An 18799-nucleotide genomic window follows, 5' to 3' on the forward strand; every position below is an offset into this window, starting at 1 on the left:
AAATTTCTCCTCCCACTAATGTCATCATTAACGCCATTCATCTCTCTTTCCAATTTTCCAAAGGTGGATAAGTGGAGCAGCTGTAGTCAATGCCTTTTATTCAGCAAACAGGAATCAAATTGGTAAGTTGGACTTCTGTGAGAAGCACTGCCAAAATATTTTGGGGGAAATGAGTTTTTTTTCCTGCCTGTCACACAACTCAGATTTTGTGGCCTCATTCAGATACAATCCTAAACTATGGTTTAGCACTATGTGAACATAGGGTTTTGTTTTTAAACCTTCCGCTTTCACCTTCAAAATGAATGGTAGCTCCTTGTTTCAGAAACTTACAGATCTGAGTTCTGTTAGCTAGAGTTAGGAGAAGCCTGACTCTAGGCCTGGTTTGATATCCTGGTGTTCATACTGTAGCTGATGAACAGACCACAGTTCCCTGAGCTCATAAATAACATGGAACTGCAGTATGTTTTAAACTTAAAGCAAAACCTTTTACTCATTTTCTTCTTGTGCTTGAGAGAGGAGGTGAGGGAATGGAGGAGTGCAGAGCTGGCCTAAGTCCTACTGACACTTCAGGCAGCATGCCAAATGCTGTTCCTCACCTACTGGTGTGCCAGCCCTCCTGCTTCCTGAATTATAAAAGGAAGAGAGGGATCGAGGGAAGAGGAAGGGGAGAAGAGTACTAGGCTAAGTGCCTCACTCTCCTTCACTCCTCTTCCTTTTCCAATCCAGTGGGAGGAAGAAGAAGAGCAAAGAAGGCAGGTGGGCCTGCAGAATGAGTGCCCCTTGCCGGTCGGCTACCTGAGGCAACCATCTCAGTTGGCCTCATGAACGGCCAGCCCTGGGATAGTGCTTAAGCTTTCAAGTCTCTATGTCCTACACATGGTTTAGTACTATTTCTGAAATAGGCCTGTCTGTGCCTTGGCTGGGTTACAAAGTTACAAATTCTCCCATCCTCTGCCTGTTCAGCACAATACTACAGTACTTATACTGTACTATACCTACTTATTTTGACATTTCATGATCATGAGCTCCAGCTAAAGGTTTAGCTATGAAGAATTCTTTTTTCCACTTGTGGTTTCCTTGGTTTCTACTTCTGTGACATCAGCCAGGTACTTTTCAGATTGACCTCCTTTGGAAAAGGAAACAGCTATTTAATTTGGTTTCCTTGGAAAAAAAAAGTGAAAATATCAACGTAAGAGACTCAGCAAAGTGCTAAATGAGTTAAGAGTGGGAAAGTTAGGGGCAATTCACAAGAGCATGGTCTTTTGTCTCAGATTCACAAACAGAGTGGATGTCATCTTGTGTTTTTATTCTGCAAGCAAAACACCAATATAGCTGTGAAGTGCAGTTCCTGCCTTTGAATACTTTTTTGGAAAAGCAGAAAAAAAAACCCTACACTTCACGTAGGCTGATAAACAACACCATGTAAAAGATAGCCTAAATAATACTTTGAGTGAGGAAGGATGATAACCAGCATTACTACTACTGGGACTGGCAATGAATGAAGATTGCAAAATTTTCATTCCGTCAGAGACAATATAAATATTCTTAGAATGTCAATATAAATATTTTAAGAATATAAATATCCTTAGAATTATTCTCATTCTTAGAATGTAATATAAACCAGTCTCAGGCTCATATTGCACATTTATGTGGTTCTATAATTCTTACCTCGGTGTTCTTTAGCCAAAACAGCTCTGGGCAGGACAAAACTAAGAAAGATTGTTTCCCCTCTGGATGTTTTTCTGCTCAAAATTGCTGCTTTACTCCAATGGGGAAAGAAATGGTAAAAACTACAGAGAAGCTGTACTTGTGTATTAAAAAGCAGTTTGGGGAGACTGATTTTTGAACTTAAAAAGGCCCACCCTTCCTCCAGTCAACATGCAACTTGCCCTGAGTTTCTTTGTTACATACAAAATCTGAAACACAGAGCTCTGCTTAGCTTATTATTTGAGCCTCAGCTAGTTGAGCTCTGTCCTCAAATGCACCACACAATGATAAAGACAGTACAGGTGGAGCCTATTTATCCGCATTAGTTCCATTCTGTGACTCGGCGCGATTAACAAAAAAGACGTTGTGCTAAATTCCATAGAGTTATGCAAGTATGCTGCAGCCTGACACTTCCGGATGGAAGGAAACTAAGGCAGCTGTTATCAGTCCCCTCCCCTACGCGGTACTCAGCCCTCCCATTGCCAGCTGTCCTGCTTCTTTCACAGGTGGGATGCTGAGTCCAGTCCTATGCCTGCCTACTCAGAAGTAAGCCCCATTGTAGTCAATGGTGCTTACTCCCAGGAAAGTGTGGGTCATTTTGTTTGTCCGCTGGAGCAGGAGAGCCTGCACCATGGGGGGGGGAATTTGGCAAACACTCCCTGGGTTTTTTAAAGCAATCCCCTCTCCTCCGCCTCCTGCCTCCCCCTCTGTTCTCAGCCCTCACCATTGCCAGCTGTCCTGCTTTCACAGGTGGGATGCTGACCTTTTGATAGTCCAGTCCTATGCATTTCTACTCAGAAGTAAGTCCCATTCTAGTCAATGGGACTTACTCCCAGGAAAGTAGGGAGAGGATTGTAGCCTTGCTGGGCTGTTTTGTTTCCGTAGGCTGGAGCACAGAGAGCCTGCACAATCTGGGGCGGGGGGGGGGGGAATTGGGCATACACTCCCTGGGTTTTTTAAAGCAATCCCCTCTGTTGCTACTGAACCTGCCCCTGTGTGTGTGTGTGCGAGAGAGAGAGAGCGTGAGAGCGAGCGTGCGTGCACGGGCTCCACCTTGCTGCAAGTGCTCTGGCTACAGAAGTTTTCTGCCCCCCTTCCCCTCTTCAGCCTCTTTGCTGGCTCAGGCACTCCAGGAGTCTTACTGTTCCTCTGCAAGGGGAACCTCTTCCATGGCTCCAGGGCTATTTCCCTGTCTGGGCGAAGTGGAGCCTTTTTGCAGTGTTTTGGGGTGTCTGGAAAAGGAGTGAGATGCCAGCGAAGGGCAAAGGAGGCAAAGGTGTGTGTGACTTTCAGTTCCCCCCACCCTATTCTCATTGAGACAAATCTGCATATAAAAAATCCGTGGATAAATGGGCTGCACCTGTACTGCCTTTGAACATGCACAAAGTGCTTTCTCCTACCTTTTAAATTTCACTAAAATTATCCTTTGCACACACGTTTGTCTAGGGTTGAGAAACAAATCTGTCCAGATAGAGAATATAGCTTCTTAAGCAGGCTTAACTTTAGACCAGGTCTCTCCATACCCCAGCACGCAGGCTGGATCTGGCACGGCTGGATCTGTAACCTGGGTGAATGGCGCTTACTGTTCCTCCAGGGAGCCGCTGTTCTGAGCCACTGATCTTCCCAAAAACACGCCCCAGTGAGCTGCTTCCAGGTTCCACCACCCCAGCAGCCATTGTGCCCAGATTTCTGGGCAGACACAGCTGGCCAGGGCTCAGGCAGATTGGTAGCTTGGAACATCAGTTCCCCGGTGGAATGGTAAGCGCTGTTTGCACAGCGGAAGCTTTTCCCGGTGCTCAGCAATCTCCAGTTTGGAGACTGTTGCTTTAGACTCTTGTCTGGGAACTAAACACTGCATACTGATTTAGTAAGTCCCAATTCTATGGGCTTCTGATTATGTTCAAAATAGAAACAACAGAGCCCTTCTGTGATTCTTCCCAATCTGCATCACAGACTTTTCAGCACAAGCTGTTTTGGTACAGCTAGTTATATAGTGCCAGCTAAGCCAAAAAAAACAGATATGTGGATGTCTGTTGAATTATAAGTAATTTTCAAGTGTGTAAACAAACCACTTTGTGAACTTGATTTTTTGGAAAGTGATATATAAATACTGTATAATCATACAGTTATAATAATAAATAAAACTACAATGTGATGCTGCAGTCCTTGCCCCAACAAGGGAGAAATTATTTAATGCTTACACACTGAAGTGTGTGGTTGTGTTTGTAACCCTTTCTCATCAAGATATTTGTGAAATAAGCCATTGATTACTTCCTTTAATGTTTTTATTTTAAGCTAAGCACTCAGTCCATCAGGTTGCCAGGCAATTTTTCAGGGTGCTGAACTTTCATAAGAGTGGTGTTAAAAAATGTCAATTTTCTTGTGCATGATTGACCTCCTCAGCAATCTTTCCAGAAATGAAAACTGCAGTTTGAAACTATCCGGGGACTGTATTTCACACTTTATTAACACAGCAGAAAGTGTAGTTCAACCTGAACAAGCACATCTCTGTTCACTGAGATGGAGATGACTTTCCTTGTTTATTTTTTTTTCTTCCTTCTGAGCTGTTAACTTTTGTGGCAGCCTGACTGTACAGCAGTGCAAAGAATGGGGCATGACTAGTTTTGTGGCTATGTTTATATTAAGGCTGAGATGAATATTCTTGTGAGAACTTTCAGCTTGCAATCTTGGGGGATGGGAGAGATAAATGGGGCTAAAGCTGGTCCTGTGCTATATGGGCCAAGACTCGGATGACTCAAGTCACAAAAACATGCATTTTGGGGGACTCATAGAGGCTCGAGATGCAAGCGTCAAAAATTGGGCACTGATTCGGGACACAGGGGTTTTATCCTAAAAATGAAAAAACTTGTCAAGACTCAATATTGTGACTTGTCAAGACTCACTTTTGTGTGTGCTTGCGACTCTGTTTTGTGTGTGTGCTTGCTTGCTTCCTCCCCCAAATCTCCCCAAAAAAATGGTTGGCAACCTTCAGTCTCAAAAGACTATGGTATAAGCCTACAGCACCCAGTAGTCCCAGGCAGTCTCCCATCCAAGTACTAACCAGGCCTGACCCTCCTTAGCTTCCTAGATCAGACAAGATCAGGCATGTGTAAGGTAACACTTGGCCCTATTAATAAACAATTCTCTCCCAAACTATCACAGCACACTGCAGACCATTCACGGCACACCAGTTTGCCACAGCACACTGGCTGAAAATCACTGGCCTAGGTGGATTTGAAATCAGCAGTAGTCTCTCTGATTGCTGTAGTTTTAAAAAGCAGCTTAGTTCTCAACATGACTCTAGACTGCTTTTCTCACTTCTAGTGGCATTACACTCACTTCCCACCATTATTTATTTATTTATCTATTTGTGCCCTTACACAAAAGCAGGAATAAAAATGACTTAAACAAATTAAGATCAAACCCTTCCTTAATGCATGATTATCCCGGAGAACCTGAATTTGGCAGCCCAGCTTGTCTTTTGGTCTGGATTCTTAAACACCATGTTTAGTCCTCCTAGGTCAGAGAAACAGAGCTAGAGGAGGTGCCTTGTGCTCTCGTTGTTCACCATTAAGAGCTATGATACATGTAGGGAAGCCAACATCATCTGTTAATCGCAATCATAGCTAAGTGAGGACAAAGTAGAAGCAGGTGTGGTAAACTCATCCTCCACACAGCTGATGTGGAAGGAGATGGATGGGAATAAATAAAGGACATGAATTATATACTTAGATCAGAAGGAAGCTGTAAACCATCAGGCAATAGTAATGTATGTTGATTGCAACAAGGTGAAAACTTGTGCTATGCAAACCCAGACAAACCCAAAGAATCCACTAATGAGAATGCTTAGTCTTCCATTATCAAAAAGAACACATTTAGTGTATAAAGATATTATGGCAAATGCCTATGTGGCAATGCATGAGTTACAAGTATTTAGGAATTGTGGATTCCTTTCCTGGCAGTCTTAAGATGGGCAGCCAGGAAAATAATTATAATTCCCCAGCCAGCTATATTTATTGTTGATACGGGCAAATGTTTTGCTAGTGAAGAAGAGCCTCACAGGAATAATTTTCATCTCTCACATTGCTTGAGATTGCTCCATTTTTGTAAATGTTGCAAGGAAGTCCTGGTTTGTTATGAACTACTTTAGGATAAATACTTCATTCATTTGAGTTGCATTTATAGAATACATTTGCCATCAGAATGTTTTGACATTTCCAAGTGCTAAAATTCGAAGCAAAGCAATTCACCAAATTGCAAAGTAGATGCAATAAAAATATGTATTTATTTTTGTATATACCACTATTCCCCAACTCCATATGTGGTGGCGGCTATGTAGGACTTAACCTCACGTCAGGATAGTTTAACTCTCAGAGGAGAATTGTATTCTCCTGGTTTTTGTTTTTGCTTTTTTTTCCTGGCTACGCTGTGCTATGCTTGACAAGGATAGCATGTTATTTGCAAAAACCACGGGAAATGTGATAACACCAAAGGGCATCAGTCCAAGAGCCTTCATAGGTCGATGTCTTTGTATGGCTACATCACTGTTTCTTTTTTGGGCCTACAAGGGCAATGCCCACATTTTTGGAAGGCTACAGTATTACTGCTGGTTAGTGTGACCTTTAGTAAAGCATTGGACAAACTTAACTGTTGCTGGTTGCAACATCGGGATCAATTCCTCAGAGAACAGTTTGATTGTGGAAAAAGCAGAATAGGTCAAATTTATCAAATCCTGAAATTTCAGGCTGAAGCTATGGGGTCATGAGAAGTTTCAGAAAGGATGACTGAAAGAATCAGGAAAGCAGAGGGAGCAGGCTGAGAGAGCAGAGAGCAGGCTGAAGGAAAGATGCATAGAGGAAACTATATTGAAGGAGAGAGGGGTGGAAGAGGCATGGGACAGACAGCCCAATCCAAACTCCTAGTTGAGCCAGGGCAGGCCTCCTGCTCCGGTTCCCAAGCATCGTAAACATGATGCAAGGCATGTTTGTGCCAACTTGGGAGTTGGCTAGGCCGGTGTGGAGGCCCATGCTGGCTCGCCAGGGCCGGATCCAGCCCCTGTGCCAGCCAGAGGGGGTAAGTTTGTGCTGGACACCACAAGAAGTTGCAGAGGGTGGCAGGAGGGCATTTTGGAGCTGAGAAGGGAACGGTTTTGGGTGATGAGGATGGAACAGGGGATGATCAGGCCCAGAGGGCGGGCAGAATCAGCAGTGGTAGTGCATGCTGCACCCTAAGTCCGGTGCCCATCCTGAGCAGGCTTGCACTGAATAGTTGGCACGATTCCAAGTAGCCCCATATGGCAGGCTGGAGTGGAAAAATATTGCTTTATCCTGAGATGACCTCCAGCCTGCACCTAACCTGCATTGGATACAGCACAAGCCACTATGGCCTGGCTGTACCAGCACAGGTTAGAGGCATCCTTAGGAAAAGAAAAAAAGATGTCTTACATGAGGTGTTCTGGGCTAAACAAGAAAGCAGTAGACAGGCAAGTGAGCTTTGAAGGCTAAGGCGCATGCATTTCTTTGCATGCACTTGCAGAAGTGGTGATGCAATTCAGTGTGATGCAATCTAAGGTTACAAGGGTGCATTTGTGAACAAAATGCCCATTGAATGGGACGGATTACGTGGATTGCTCCCACACAATGGGTTTTGCAAGTGTGCAGGACAGTACAGCCGTGTCTCTAATTTCATGTCTCTTTGCAGTCTTTCCTGCAGGAATTCTGCAACCACCTTTCTTTGGTGCTTCCCAGCCAAAATCGCTGAATTATGGTGCCATTGGCATGGTCATTGGCCACGAAATCACTCATGGCTTTGATGATAGCGGTAAGACAAAGAGATAATACTTCATCATCTGTATCGTTGTATCTGTGTTGCCTAGCACATGAAAAAAGCTCTATGATAAAATTCCACACAGATTGAGAACTGCTACACATGTAACCTGAAACCCTTTGCACATTACTTTGGAAGTGCAAAAGTAGTTGCATAAGTTGCTCACTCACCTGCTTCTTGTTAACAATCATTGTAAGGGATGAAGCTGTCATAGAGTAACAAATCTATGAGTAACAAACATAGGGTGCAATCCTATCCTGCACTGGAACAGGCAAGCCGAGAGGCGTGCGCTGTATCCAGTGCAGGATAGGGGCCATAAGCGACTCAGCCAGAGGTAAGGGGAAACATTTTCCCTTATCTTCAGGTAAGGGCCACTGGCAGCCATGGGTCTCCTTGGACTTGCGGTACATCTTCAGGTGGCGCAAGTCCGAGGAGAGCAGAGCGGCTTGGAGCCACTCCATTCTCCCCAGGAATGGGGGTTGGGATCCGGCATAACTGCCGGACCCCAGCCCTACCTCCCACTCCCCGCCCGCCTCCCACCTCCCTCCTCAATCAATCACTTGATGTTCCACTGACATACTGTTGACTTGGATGTGGTACAAACTCACCTTAATTGCCAAGGTGTTGTCCACTTCTTTTTATAAGATACAAAATAGACATAGACACCTTGGAGAAATGATACCAATCAGAATAAGCAATAGTTGAAGACAATCAGAGCATCTTCCTTGTGTGTGTATGTTATTTCAGGCAGAAATTTTAATGAGAATGGAGATCTTGTAGACTGGTGGACTTCAGAATCTGCAAAAAATTTCAAGGACCAGTCTCGGTGCATGGTATACCAGTATGGAAACTTCACATGGAATCTGGCTGATGGACAACACGTATGCCCTTTCTTTCTTATTGAAACAATCATTTATGTTGACATTTTTATGTACATTCTTTTACTTCTTCATTCAGTGAAGCTCATGTGGTTTGGGAAGAAGTTGTTGAAAGATTGAACACCACCTCAATATATATATATATATATGTATAAATACATACATACATACATACATACATACATACATACATACATACATACATACATAACTGCTGGAGACCAAATTTGATCCTGTATGTGAAGACCAAGACACAATCCCCCCAAAGTTCACACAATCTACACATTACACAGAATGTGGTGATAAGAACTATTCTACTTCCAACTGCAGGTGTGGGATCATATTTTACTCAAGGTCAGCTTAGTGTCACATGATCCTGCTCACTCAAAGAAACCTTGTGGGAGGGCCCTGCCCTGCTTGCCATCATCAGCTGAAATTTGATTAATATGCATGCTGAACAGGACCTTCTCTGTGGTGGATCCCAAGGCTTACAGCCCAATTCACCATACTTCCCTGCAGTGATGCAGTGGTGCCAATGCAGTGTCTGCTATATCCCACAGGGGAGTTTCAGCATCTTGAGGCCTCCTCAGGGTAAGGGAACATTTTTTCCCTTGCCCTGGGGTAAACCACTGCTACCACCATGGGTCAACGCAGACCTGCACCAGTAATATTGCTGATGCAAGCCCGCATTGCCAAGGCCTGATCTGCTCTCCACCCACCCCATCTCTTCCCCATTCTGTGTCCCCCACCCCACCCCATTCCACTTCCTCCTTCCCAATTCCTGCACATCCTTACCTACACCAGTGAGCATCCTTGGTTCATCTTCGCACAGACCTGGCCACTCACTTCTTGAGGCCAGGCCATGTGCTCTAGTGGTGTCATATTTGCAACAACCACAAAGCATGTTATACCAGCAAAAAGTGCACCCTACCAGCCTAACACACCCATAGGATTGGGCTGTAAATTTTATTAGCTGCCTTGGGGCCATTATGACTTTGGAAGCTTGTTGGTACCGGGGTTGGGTTTACCAGCATGTTCTCACCCCCACCCCACATACATATGCACTAAATTTGCCTAAATGCTATTCATTTGCCTAATGCTTGCCTAAATGTTAGTGTTTAGTGTTTAGTGTTTAGTGTTTGCCTAAATGCTATTCAGAATGTCTGAACAGGGTTCGATAAAAGGATGTTCACACAAAGAGACAAGGAATAGACCTCAAGAAAGGATACCTTTCAGTCAGAAGACTGCATAAGTTTGCAGAAAACTTTGACATGTGCACAGATGCATGTACACAAAGACAGGCTCCCTGTAGAATTCAAGTCAAGTGAGATGTTTTATGCACTGACAACACACTTTGAATGTCTCCAAGGTAAAATTTTCAGGCTCCATCGTATGTAGTCTGTTGGCAGCTTGCTTATGATGGCACTTAATGAGATTTTCCGTTTGATTTTGTACTTCCTATACAACTCACAGGAATTGTATATCATTCTGGCTGTTTCTGTTGATGGATGATGAACTATCTTTCCATTGCCACAGACCAGTTCCTTCTTTATTTTGGTCCAGCATAATGTCCGTTGCAGGCAGGGGTGATATTTGTAGAGAGAAGACGCGTATATTGTAGATATCTTGAGCTGTGTGTGTGCAGGGCATCTGAATATATTCTGCCTCATTTTCACATTCCACAACCCCATCTTGATACTCTTTGTGCGTGCTTGCATATGTGTGTGTGTGTGTGTGTGTGTGTGTGTGTGTGTTTTGATTTGTACTCCAAATCCTGAGACTAGAAAGATTATTTATATTTATTACATGTTTGTGCAGCCTGTTCTCCAAGGAATTCAGGACCACATATACGGTTCTCCTTTTTTTTTTTTTTTTGTTCACAACAACCCTGTGAAGTTAACTAGACTGAAAATGAACGACTGGCCTAATGTCACCCAGTCCTAACCATTATGGTATGCTGGATCTGAAAAGAATAATCTAATAGTAAAATAATGTTATGAGCAGTTACTTCAGAGTTTCCCATTCTCAAGTGATACCGGCAAGTGTTGCATCACTGAGCCCTCCACCTCATCCAATAATGAGGCCATCACCCTCTAAAAGTAGTTCCATAGATTTCATATTCTCCTTTTCACATCTAGGCTTCCTCAACTGTCAGTCTGACCTTGCACTTGCTGATCCTGAACTGAGAATTATCACTTCTTTGAACTGATAATTTCTTTCTGCAAGTCGGCAACGTTTTCAGTTCTTCCTTTTTCTCTGCAGCTCAGTGGAATCAATACCCTCGGGGAAAACATTGCAGACAATGGTGGCATCAGACAAGCATACAGGGTGAGAAATGTTCATTTGCACTGTCTTCACAGCTAAGATCATTGTGGTTGGGACAGATCCCTTAAAAGTCTGTTGTTGTTTTTTCAAGTATGTCTATAGCCAGAGCTAGGACAAGTTGGTATTTCTTTCACATACAGGGCGCAATCCTAACCAACTTTCCAGCACCGGGATAAGGGCATTCCCTTTTCTTGAGGAAGCCTCTGTGACTGCTCCCCTACCACAGGATGCAACACATGTCCCATTGGCACAGCTGTGTCAGTGCGGGAAAGTTGGTGAGGTTTTGGGCCACAGCTGGTTTATTAAACCCCCAAAATTAGCTACATGTTCTTCAGTGCCTGTTCAAGTACTTTTCTGTATACAGTGTCAATAGTTCTAACCATACATCTGAATGCAAGGCTTCCAGTTTGCACTCACTCTCTGAAAGCCCCTTCTCTTCATACTCACCACAACAATATATAAAATATAAAACGCAACAATATGTTAATAATAGAATATATTAATAGCTCTCATACATAAGGCAGGAAAATTTTGTCACTTTAAATAAAGTCCAGTTTTGATTAAATGCTAACTACTGTGAATCTTTCCCAAGTGTGGTCATGGGAGAAAACAATTTCTGCCCTATATTTTCTTTATCTTCATTAAAAGAGTACGGAACACACTGTCAAATTGGCTGAGTGTCCAGGACAAGTCCATTCCAGTAGGGAGCACACTGTTTATGATGTTTGTACCGAGATTGCAACTCTCTTATCTTACATTGTATATCCTTCAACAATGTTCCCACCAGTGTAACCACCAAAAACTAAGATAAACAATACCAGCATAAAGATACCTAAGAGATTCCCTATTTCCTTTTTGCATTGTGACCTCTCATACCTCTACAAGCTGATTCTATCAGAAACTATTCTTATTATTGGTTCCCAAAAACATTTTGGGCTGTGTGAGGTCTTCCACAAGGGAATGCAAGCTGATTTTTAAATTACCTTTTACATGGTCCTAGAGAAGATGTAGAAAACTCATATCCGGCAATGAATGGGGAATGTGGCATTGCAATGTCATATTCACTGTGGGATTGGCTGGGATCATGTCTTGAAGAAACTTTAAAAAGAGTTCCAAAGTTGTGGCATATTGGAGCTCTGAACAAGTATTAAATCGGAAAGTCACAAAGATGGGACCTTTTGGAGGTGGGTGGAGGTTAGATAAATAGATATGATAAATGTTTGTATCGCCCTTTGTTAATATGTTAATATATTTATGTTGAAAATTGAAAATAAAATATGAAAAATTAACAGTGCAAGAACTGGCAAGAAAACGTCCCTATGATCAATAATGAGCAAGCATTCCAACTGGTTGAACAGAGCAGTGTTTTGAAGTCTTCTGCCTCCCAAGAGATTGTTACAGCAGCCAGGATTTTAAAAAAAAAAATGGTTGGCAGTCACAGTGGTGTCACTAGGGTTCACGTCACCTAGTGTGGGATGCCAGCGCGTCACCCCCCATGCAGTGGGCGGGGCAACACCCCAGGTGGTGGGTATGGTGATGTACCATCACTCTGCCCCCACTGGTTTTTTGGGTGTACCTTTTGATAGAACACATTCTGCATGAAATTACGCATTGATTGATATATAACATGATGGTATTATTCCTCCAAACTGATTTTAGTGATTTTGGTCAGTAGTGGTGTCACACAGACCCCCAGGGTGTCGACTTACTAATACCTTATTGCAGCAGTTCTCAAACTTTTAGCAGTGGGACCCACTTTTTAGAATGACAATCTGTCCAAGACCCACCAGAAGTAATGCCCTGGTGGAAGTGACATCATCAGGCAAATTAAAATAAATAAGTATAAATAATTAAAGTAAAACAATTAAATAAGCGGAAGCCAGCCCTGCTCCACCAAGTGAATTTCCTCTGTAGCCTGCCTGCAATAACACCCCCCTCCAAAATCAGTATGGTTTTCAGTCCCACCCAGTGCCCAGTTCAGTTTAAGGACTTCTGTTTAAACCAGATCACTGTCAGGATCCACCTGGCTTTGCAAGTCTCAGAAAGGTTCACCTTATCAGTTGAAGCCTCTGTTTTGATCCTTTTTAGTGGGGGGTGAGGGGAGGCTGCCTTCTGGAGCATATGTTTAACTGCAGGAGCATAGGATCAGGACCATTCTGGTAGCCTTGCACTCTCCTTCACCTGATCTTCAACACTAGCCAAGGCACATTTGCTTACTCATGAGTAAACATGACTGTGAGGCTTAGTTTCGCTTTCTATAGGGCTCAATACATTAATCTGCCTGGAGGGAGGGACTTCCTTCTCAGGTGTTTTTGGGGGCTGAATTCATTGGATCAGGACCATTCTGGTGTCATTGGATTCCTTTCAGCCTGCCCTTTTCAGTGGACTAAGGCAAGTTCGCCTACTCATGAGTAAATGCGAGATATAGCTCACTTTCACTTTCCATAGGGATCCATGCATTTTTTGTTCTCCAGTTTTTTGGCCATAACTTTTGATTAAAAGGAGATATTTCACTAGGGTTTTTTGCATTGCATTTGGCTCGAAATTCCACATCCAATGGTATATAATATGATGGGTTACTCCTAACCACTGCAATTTTAGCATGTCACCCCCCCCAATGATCATCACCCCCCCCCGTGCATGTCACCCGGTGCGGCCTGCACCCCCCGTAGCGATGCCACTGGGGAGTAACTCCAAGTAGTTGTCTTCTTGAGGGTTACCGATTTCCTGCCAATTTCTCATTTTTATCACAAGGGTTAGGGGGTTCCAGTTGCCAGCCCTGTGAGGTTTGCCCTCCAATCTCACCACATTTCCTCTTCACTTGGCAGGCCTATCAAAACTATGTGAAAAAGAATGGAGAAGAGAAACTGCTTCCCGGGCTTCACCTCAGCCATAAGCAGCTATTCTTTATGAACTTTGCCCAGGTACTATTCTCTGCTTGATTGAAAGCTTTGAAAATTACTTTGAGTTACAATTTCACAGTTAAGTTGGAGACAGCGAGCTGACTTTTCTCCCTTTAATGTGAACTGGCAGAATTGCTAAGTCGAGCAGCCTTCCTCGCAGGGCCGAGAGGAGAGTGGCCTGTCAGATGAAGTTAATCACTGCTAAGAGCATGAATGCATCCAGGAGCCAAGTCTGCAATGCAGTCACATGACAGTCCATGTATTTTTTTTTTTTTAAGTACTTCATAACATGCAGAAGCTTAAGCCTGTTCTTCTACTGTCTTGGATTTGAAGTTCATGTTGCAACCTTGAATATGCAGCCTTAAATTTATAGTGGAATTGCTCTTAAACAATCCTTTTAGTAACAAATTGTGTGTGTGTGTGTGTGTTTATTTTAAAGGTTTGGTGTGGAGAATACAGGCCAGAATATGCCATCAGCTCTATCAAAACAGATGTCCACAGCCCAGGGAAATTCAGGTCAGTATTTTAAAGCACCCATGACTTAAATACCATAACTAACAAAGCATAGGTTCTTACCTACCAATATTCACACCATAATAAATGTGTTGGTTTTCACAGTGTCACGGTGCTCTTTTTTGTTCTTATTCCAGCAGGAGTTGTCAGTTCATAGATTGCACCTGTAAATCAAAAATCAATGTCAGGATCCTTCTGACGTCACCTAATTGGTTTAGGGACTTCTATGGCATGTTCTCCACTTGGGTGACATCAGAAAGCCTGTTCTGTTTGGGTAATTGTAAAAGATCTCAGCCATGTGGAAAGATTCCATGCAACTCCTTCCAACACTTCCAGTATTGTTTCAAGAGAGGTGGTGCCTGTCACACCTTTGGCATCCCAGGCCCTGAAATTGTTGTAAGCCAGGATGCAGCAGGAGGGGCCTCAATGTCCAGGCCTAGTGTGAAATGTAAATTAAAGGAACAGCAGCTGCACTGTATATGTGTGTGATTAGTAATCAGATGCACCTGTTACAGGTGGGAGTCATGTGACCTGGGGAGAGAGGTGTGCAGAGTCACGTAGGCTATGGTGGAGTGGTGCAATGCACCACTGGACAGCCAATCAGAATGGGTCACAAAACTGTCTTGTGAATATGAGGTTGCCCTACTCTGATTGGCTGACCCCGGTATATATGGGCAAGCACAGACACCAAGGTGTGGGTTGTTGTGGTGGAGTTTCTGCATGCTGTGCTGCTGGTTTGTGTACTGATTTTGGACTGCCTTCTCATGACTGTGACCTGCTGTATCCCTGACTTCTGGACTGTTTGACTGACTACTCTTCTGCCTGCTCCTTTTACCAATACATGCTTCTGCAACAAACAAGCCTGTGTCTACTCCTTTGGCTCTGTTTGGGATACCTGCTTCTTGTGCTTTCTTGCGCTCCCTCGGATCCACAGAGGGGCAGGCTGTATATGCAGTTTAGATAAGCAGCCTAAATGTTATTTTTGCTTTATATCCAAGGCCTATTGTGCTGTTAAGGCTAAATAAATATGTACGTAGTTCTAGAAGTGATGGTTAATCTATTTGGGAACCTTATGGTGAAAGGGCTGGTATTTTAGAGTCCATCACAGGTTACAAGCCATAATGGGTACGTGCAACCTCCTAATTTTAGAGGCAGGCTATCTCAGAATGGTAGATGTGAGGGAGGGATGCAGGTCTTCTGTTGTGTACTCCATGCGACATCTGGTGGGCCAGTGTGAGATACAGGAGGTTGGACTGGATGGGCTTTTGGCCTGATCTAGCCGGGCTTTTCATATGTTCTTATAATTCAATGAGAGCAAGACAGACTTTTAAAATGCTTGTCTGTGAAGCAGGGTCAGTGATATCAAAGTGTTCTTATCTTGTTTTCAAGGGTCTTGGGAACACTGCAGAACCTTCCAGAGTTTTCTGAGGTCTTTCAATGCACCAACTCAGACTACATGAATCCTGCAAAGAAGTGCCGTATTTGGTGATAGGGCTACAAAAGTGCAACTCAAGAAGGACAAAGCACCCAGAAGTCTGGAATATTTTGAGGATGACAGATGTGGGTTTGCCACAAGAGGAACAATAACAGAGACCCATCAAGTGCACCAAAGCAATGCAGTCTCGAGAAAAAGGAAAAAAAACCTAAAAGCAGCAAATACCAGCGATTATGACTAAACTCAAGAAACTGCAAGATGCGACATACATAAAGCTTCTTCACTTTTCAACAGTTTTACAATGAAATTCTGATTACCATTTGGCATACAGATTTTATTTCACCTTTTATCCTATCATCCACACTTTCTTGAAACTAAGTCCCACCACTTCAGTGGAACTTACTTCCATGGAAGTTTGCTTAGCATCTCAGCCTTAACAGACTGTAGTCCTGTGAATGCGTGCCGAATCACCCGACCAGCCAAAAGAAAGCAATGCCAAGTCACAGATCAACTTGGACGTAGATCATAACCATGAGTCAAAAGTTTACATCAAGAGTGTTGGATTCAATAATGTGTGCTGTTGGGGTGAATGTGCTTTACCAAATGTTTGTTTTTTCAGAGGTGGCCTTAAGAACCACAGAGCCAGAGCGAAGAGAAATCTGTTGGGGCCCTAATGTTCTATATGTGGGAAAATTCACACTAAGTTTACCCCAAAAATTCATGTCACATTTAGACATTCTCATGCAATAATATCAGAGCCACTGAGAGGAATTTTATCAGGGGGTACAAAGTTTCTTTTGGGACCCTTCCCTTCTGCCTTCAAATGTGAATTTGGCTCCCAGGGCCCCCTTTTGGCTCTCGGGACCCCATTTTGACCCCAGACCCAAGTACAATGTACGCTTTGTGCCCCCCTCTCAGAGGCCCCAGTCTAGGTGTAGTAAAGGCAAGTAGTCACGTGAAACAACTGGCAGCCCCAGATGCAGGTGCATATCCAGTGGTCTTCAATCTTTTTCGTGCCACAACCCAATAAACAAATAAAGTACGAGATTGGGGACCCACCACTGATCCTACCCCCTCTCCCCGGTCCCAATCTGCCCACCTTGCCCTCATCACCACCCACACCTGCCCCCGCCTGCCCTGTTTCCCCCCTACCTCTTGTGTCTTCACAACAACTGTGTGAGGTAGCAGGCCTGAGCAGGGCTGGTCTTAAGAGCTGCAAGGCAAGGCAGGGAGATGAGGCTGTGCAGGATTATATCAATAATTTAGTTTTGACAAGGCAGTACCATGATTGGATTGGATCAGTCTTTGAATGGTTACTGCAACCCCTCCCCCCAAATGAGACTTTACAATCCCATTGGGTAACAACCCAGAGGTTGAAGAACATTGTCTTAAGCGATAGAGATGCATCCACTCAGGTCAACAGAACTTGGATGAACATTGCAACACATATGGAAATGTGTACCCAGATGTTCACATCTGGCAATGCAAGCCTGCAAAACTCTGCTTTTGTGCACAGATTTTATTTGTGAGATAAGGGCATATGAGTTTGGCTTAGTCTCCCATGTCCTGATTTGCAACTCTTGTCATTGATCCCTGTTTCCCTGTTTCATCTCTGGATGAAAAAAAAAGTCACCAAACTGGATTCCCCCCCCCCTTTCTCACTGTATCTGCTGCTTTAGTCTTAATGGGGAAGAGGTAGCAGAGCAAAGTCTTTCTCCCTTCTCCCTCTATTATATACTATGTACAGGGCTCCTGGCCATGCAAATGCATGCAACCTGTGGTCTCCACTCTCAGGCCTTTCCATGTTGTCTCATTTTATTTTGGAACTATTCATATGAGATCAGTCCAAAGACAAATTGTAATTTACCGAAGTGATGAACTATTGACCAAATTTGTTGTTTGCTGCTTTCCAGACAAAATGATACTGTAGATAATTTGTTAATTTTTTTTTTTTTTAGCATATATTGTACTCAGTATAGCTATAATCAGAAACTCCATGTTTTTTCTAAGATTTTCCTGCTTTATTTCAAAACTTGGTCTTTTTTGGAAAAAAAGTATTTGTAATAATATATAAGATCACACTTTTTTATATTTAATTCTGAACTACATGGGACATGAATTGTTATATATTATTACAATGAGTACATATCTTTGGAGTGTCAGAATATTAACTGTTCAACAGATTATAGACTTTCAGAACAGAAATCTCTATTAACATGGTGTACTGACTAATGACTAATCTTAAAATGAACAGCTAGAGGCCAGTTCTACCAATCCGGGGACGTATACACCTAACACAAAGGATGCTTGTAACATATTTGAATCACCAAGACCTTTTGCTTCAGTAATGTAACATTTGATGGCATTTATAGAGCTGAACCCTCATTATTACAAAATCTTTTAAATCTATTGCAAAAGATTTGAAATTTCCCCCTGCAGGTGGCCAATGCATAGATTGCTTCGGATATTGAAGCGCATGAGGGAGTCTCAAATAATTCATACCAGATACCTCAGATGACTGGAATGTGTCTGTTTCTGAGCATTTGAAGACTGTGTGTGCATTTTACTTTTAAAATTTGTCATCTGATGAAACATTTTGATAAACGTCAGCCACCTAGGTCCGACTGTCTATAAACATTGCAGCATGTCTCTGTTTGTATGTGGGATGAGGGGAGACACATTGACATGGACAAACTCATCCAGTCTACAGAACTGAATGGAATAGCCAGCACTCTTTAAGCATATATAGTGAAGGCTGCCCACGCATGGGAGTGTTTTGCATGAGAAAGCCATTTTTCCCCCCTGTGTCTGTAGTAGTTGTGTCCTTCTGGTGAATGGTGGTTGGCAACCTTCAGTCTCGAAAGACTGTGGTATAAGCCTACAGCACCCGGTATTCCCAGGCGGTCTCCCATCCAAGTACTAACCAGGCCTGACCCTGCTTAGCTTCCAAGATCAGACAAGATCAGGCATGTGCAGGGTAACAGTTGCTGTCGAAGGAGCCACCTGATTCTTTCTCATGAGCTGAGGGTGAAATTCTCCATTGCAAAATCCCTCAGTGTGAAATGAGTGGAGATTTGGGAATTTTCAACTTCTGTTCATGGTAGGTATACCTGGTGACCTGCTACATAGCAGCCATTTTTTAAGCTTGAGTGCAGTCCCACCTTTCTAAATGGACTCATCAATTTGGCAAGCCGTACATCTCCGGCAGCACT

General features: G+C 43.3%; 1 protein-coding gene and 1 pseudogene across 1 annotated transcript in view; one reads left to right on the top strand and one right to left on the bottom strand.

Annotated features, from left to right (window-relative positions):
* Positions 1 to 18224, top strand: part of MME (membrane metalloendopeptidase) — a 73843-nt gene extending 55619 nt beyond the window's left edge. Inside the window, exons 16-22 of the mRNA XM_066618986.1 lie at positions 64 to 122; positions 7408 to 7527; positions 8281 to 8414; positions 10674 to 10739; positions 13565 to 13660; positions 14079 to 14155; positions 15542 to 18224. Of these exons, the coding sequence (XP_066475083.1) occupies positions 64 to 122; positions 7408 to 7527; positions 8281 to 8414; positions 10674 to 10739; positions 13565 to 13660; positions 14079 to 14155; positions 15542 to 15641 (652 nt within the window). The 3' untranslated portion in view covers positions 15642 to 18224. The remainder of the gene's footprint in view (positions 1 to 63; positions 123 to 7407; positions 7528 to 8280; positions 8415 to 10673; positions 10740 to 13564; positions 13661 to 14078; positions 14156 to 15541) is intronic.
* A 238-nt stretch (positions 18225 to 18462) lies between these two features.
* LOC136646177 (5S ribosomal RNA) lies at positions 18463 to 18582 on the bottom strand (annotated as a pseudogene).
* Between the last annotated feature and the right edge of the window lie 217 nt (positions 18583 to 18799).

The sequence above is a fragment of the Tiliqua scincoides genome, chromosome 3 (assembly GCF_035046505.1).
Source record: "Tiliqua scincoides isolate rTilSci1 chromosome 3, rTilSci1.hap2, whole genome shotgun sequence".
NCBI lineage: Eukaryota > Metazoa > Chordata > Lepidosauria > Squamata > Scincidae > Tiliqua > Tiliqua scincoides.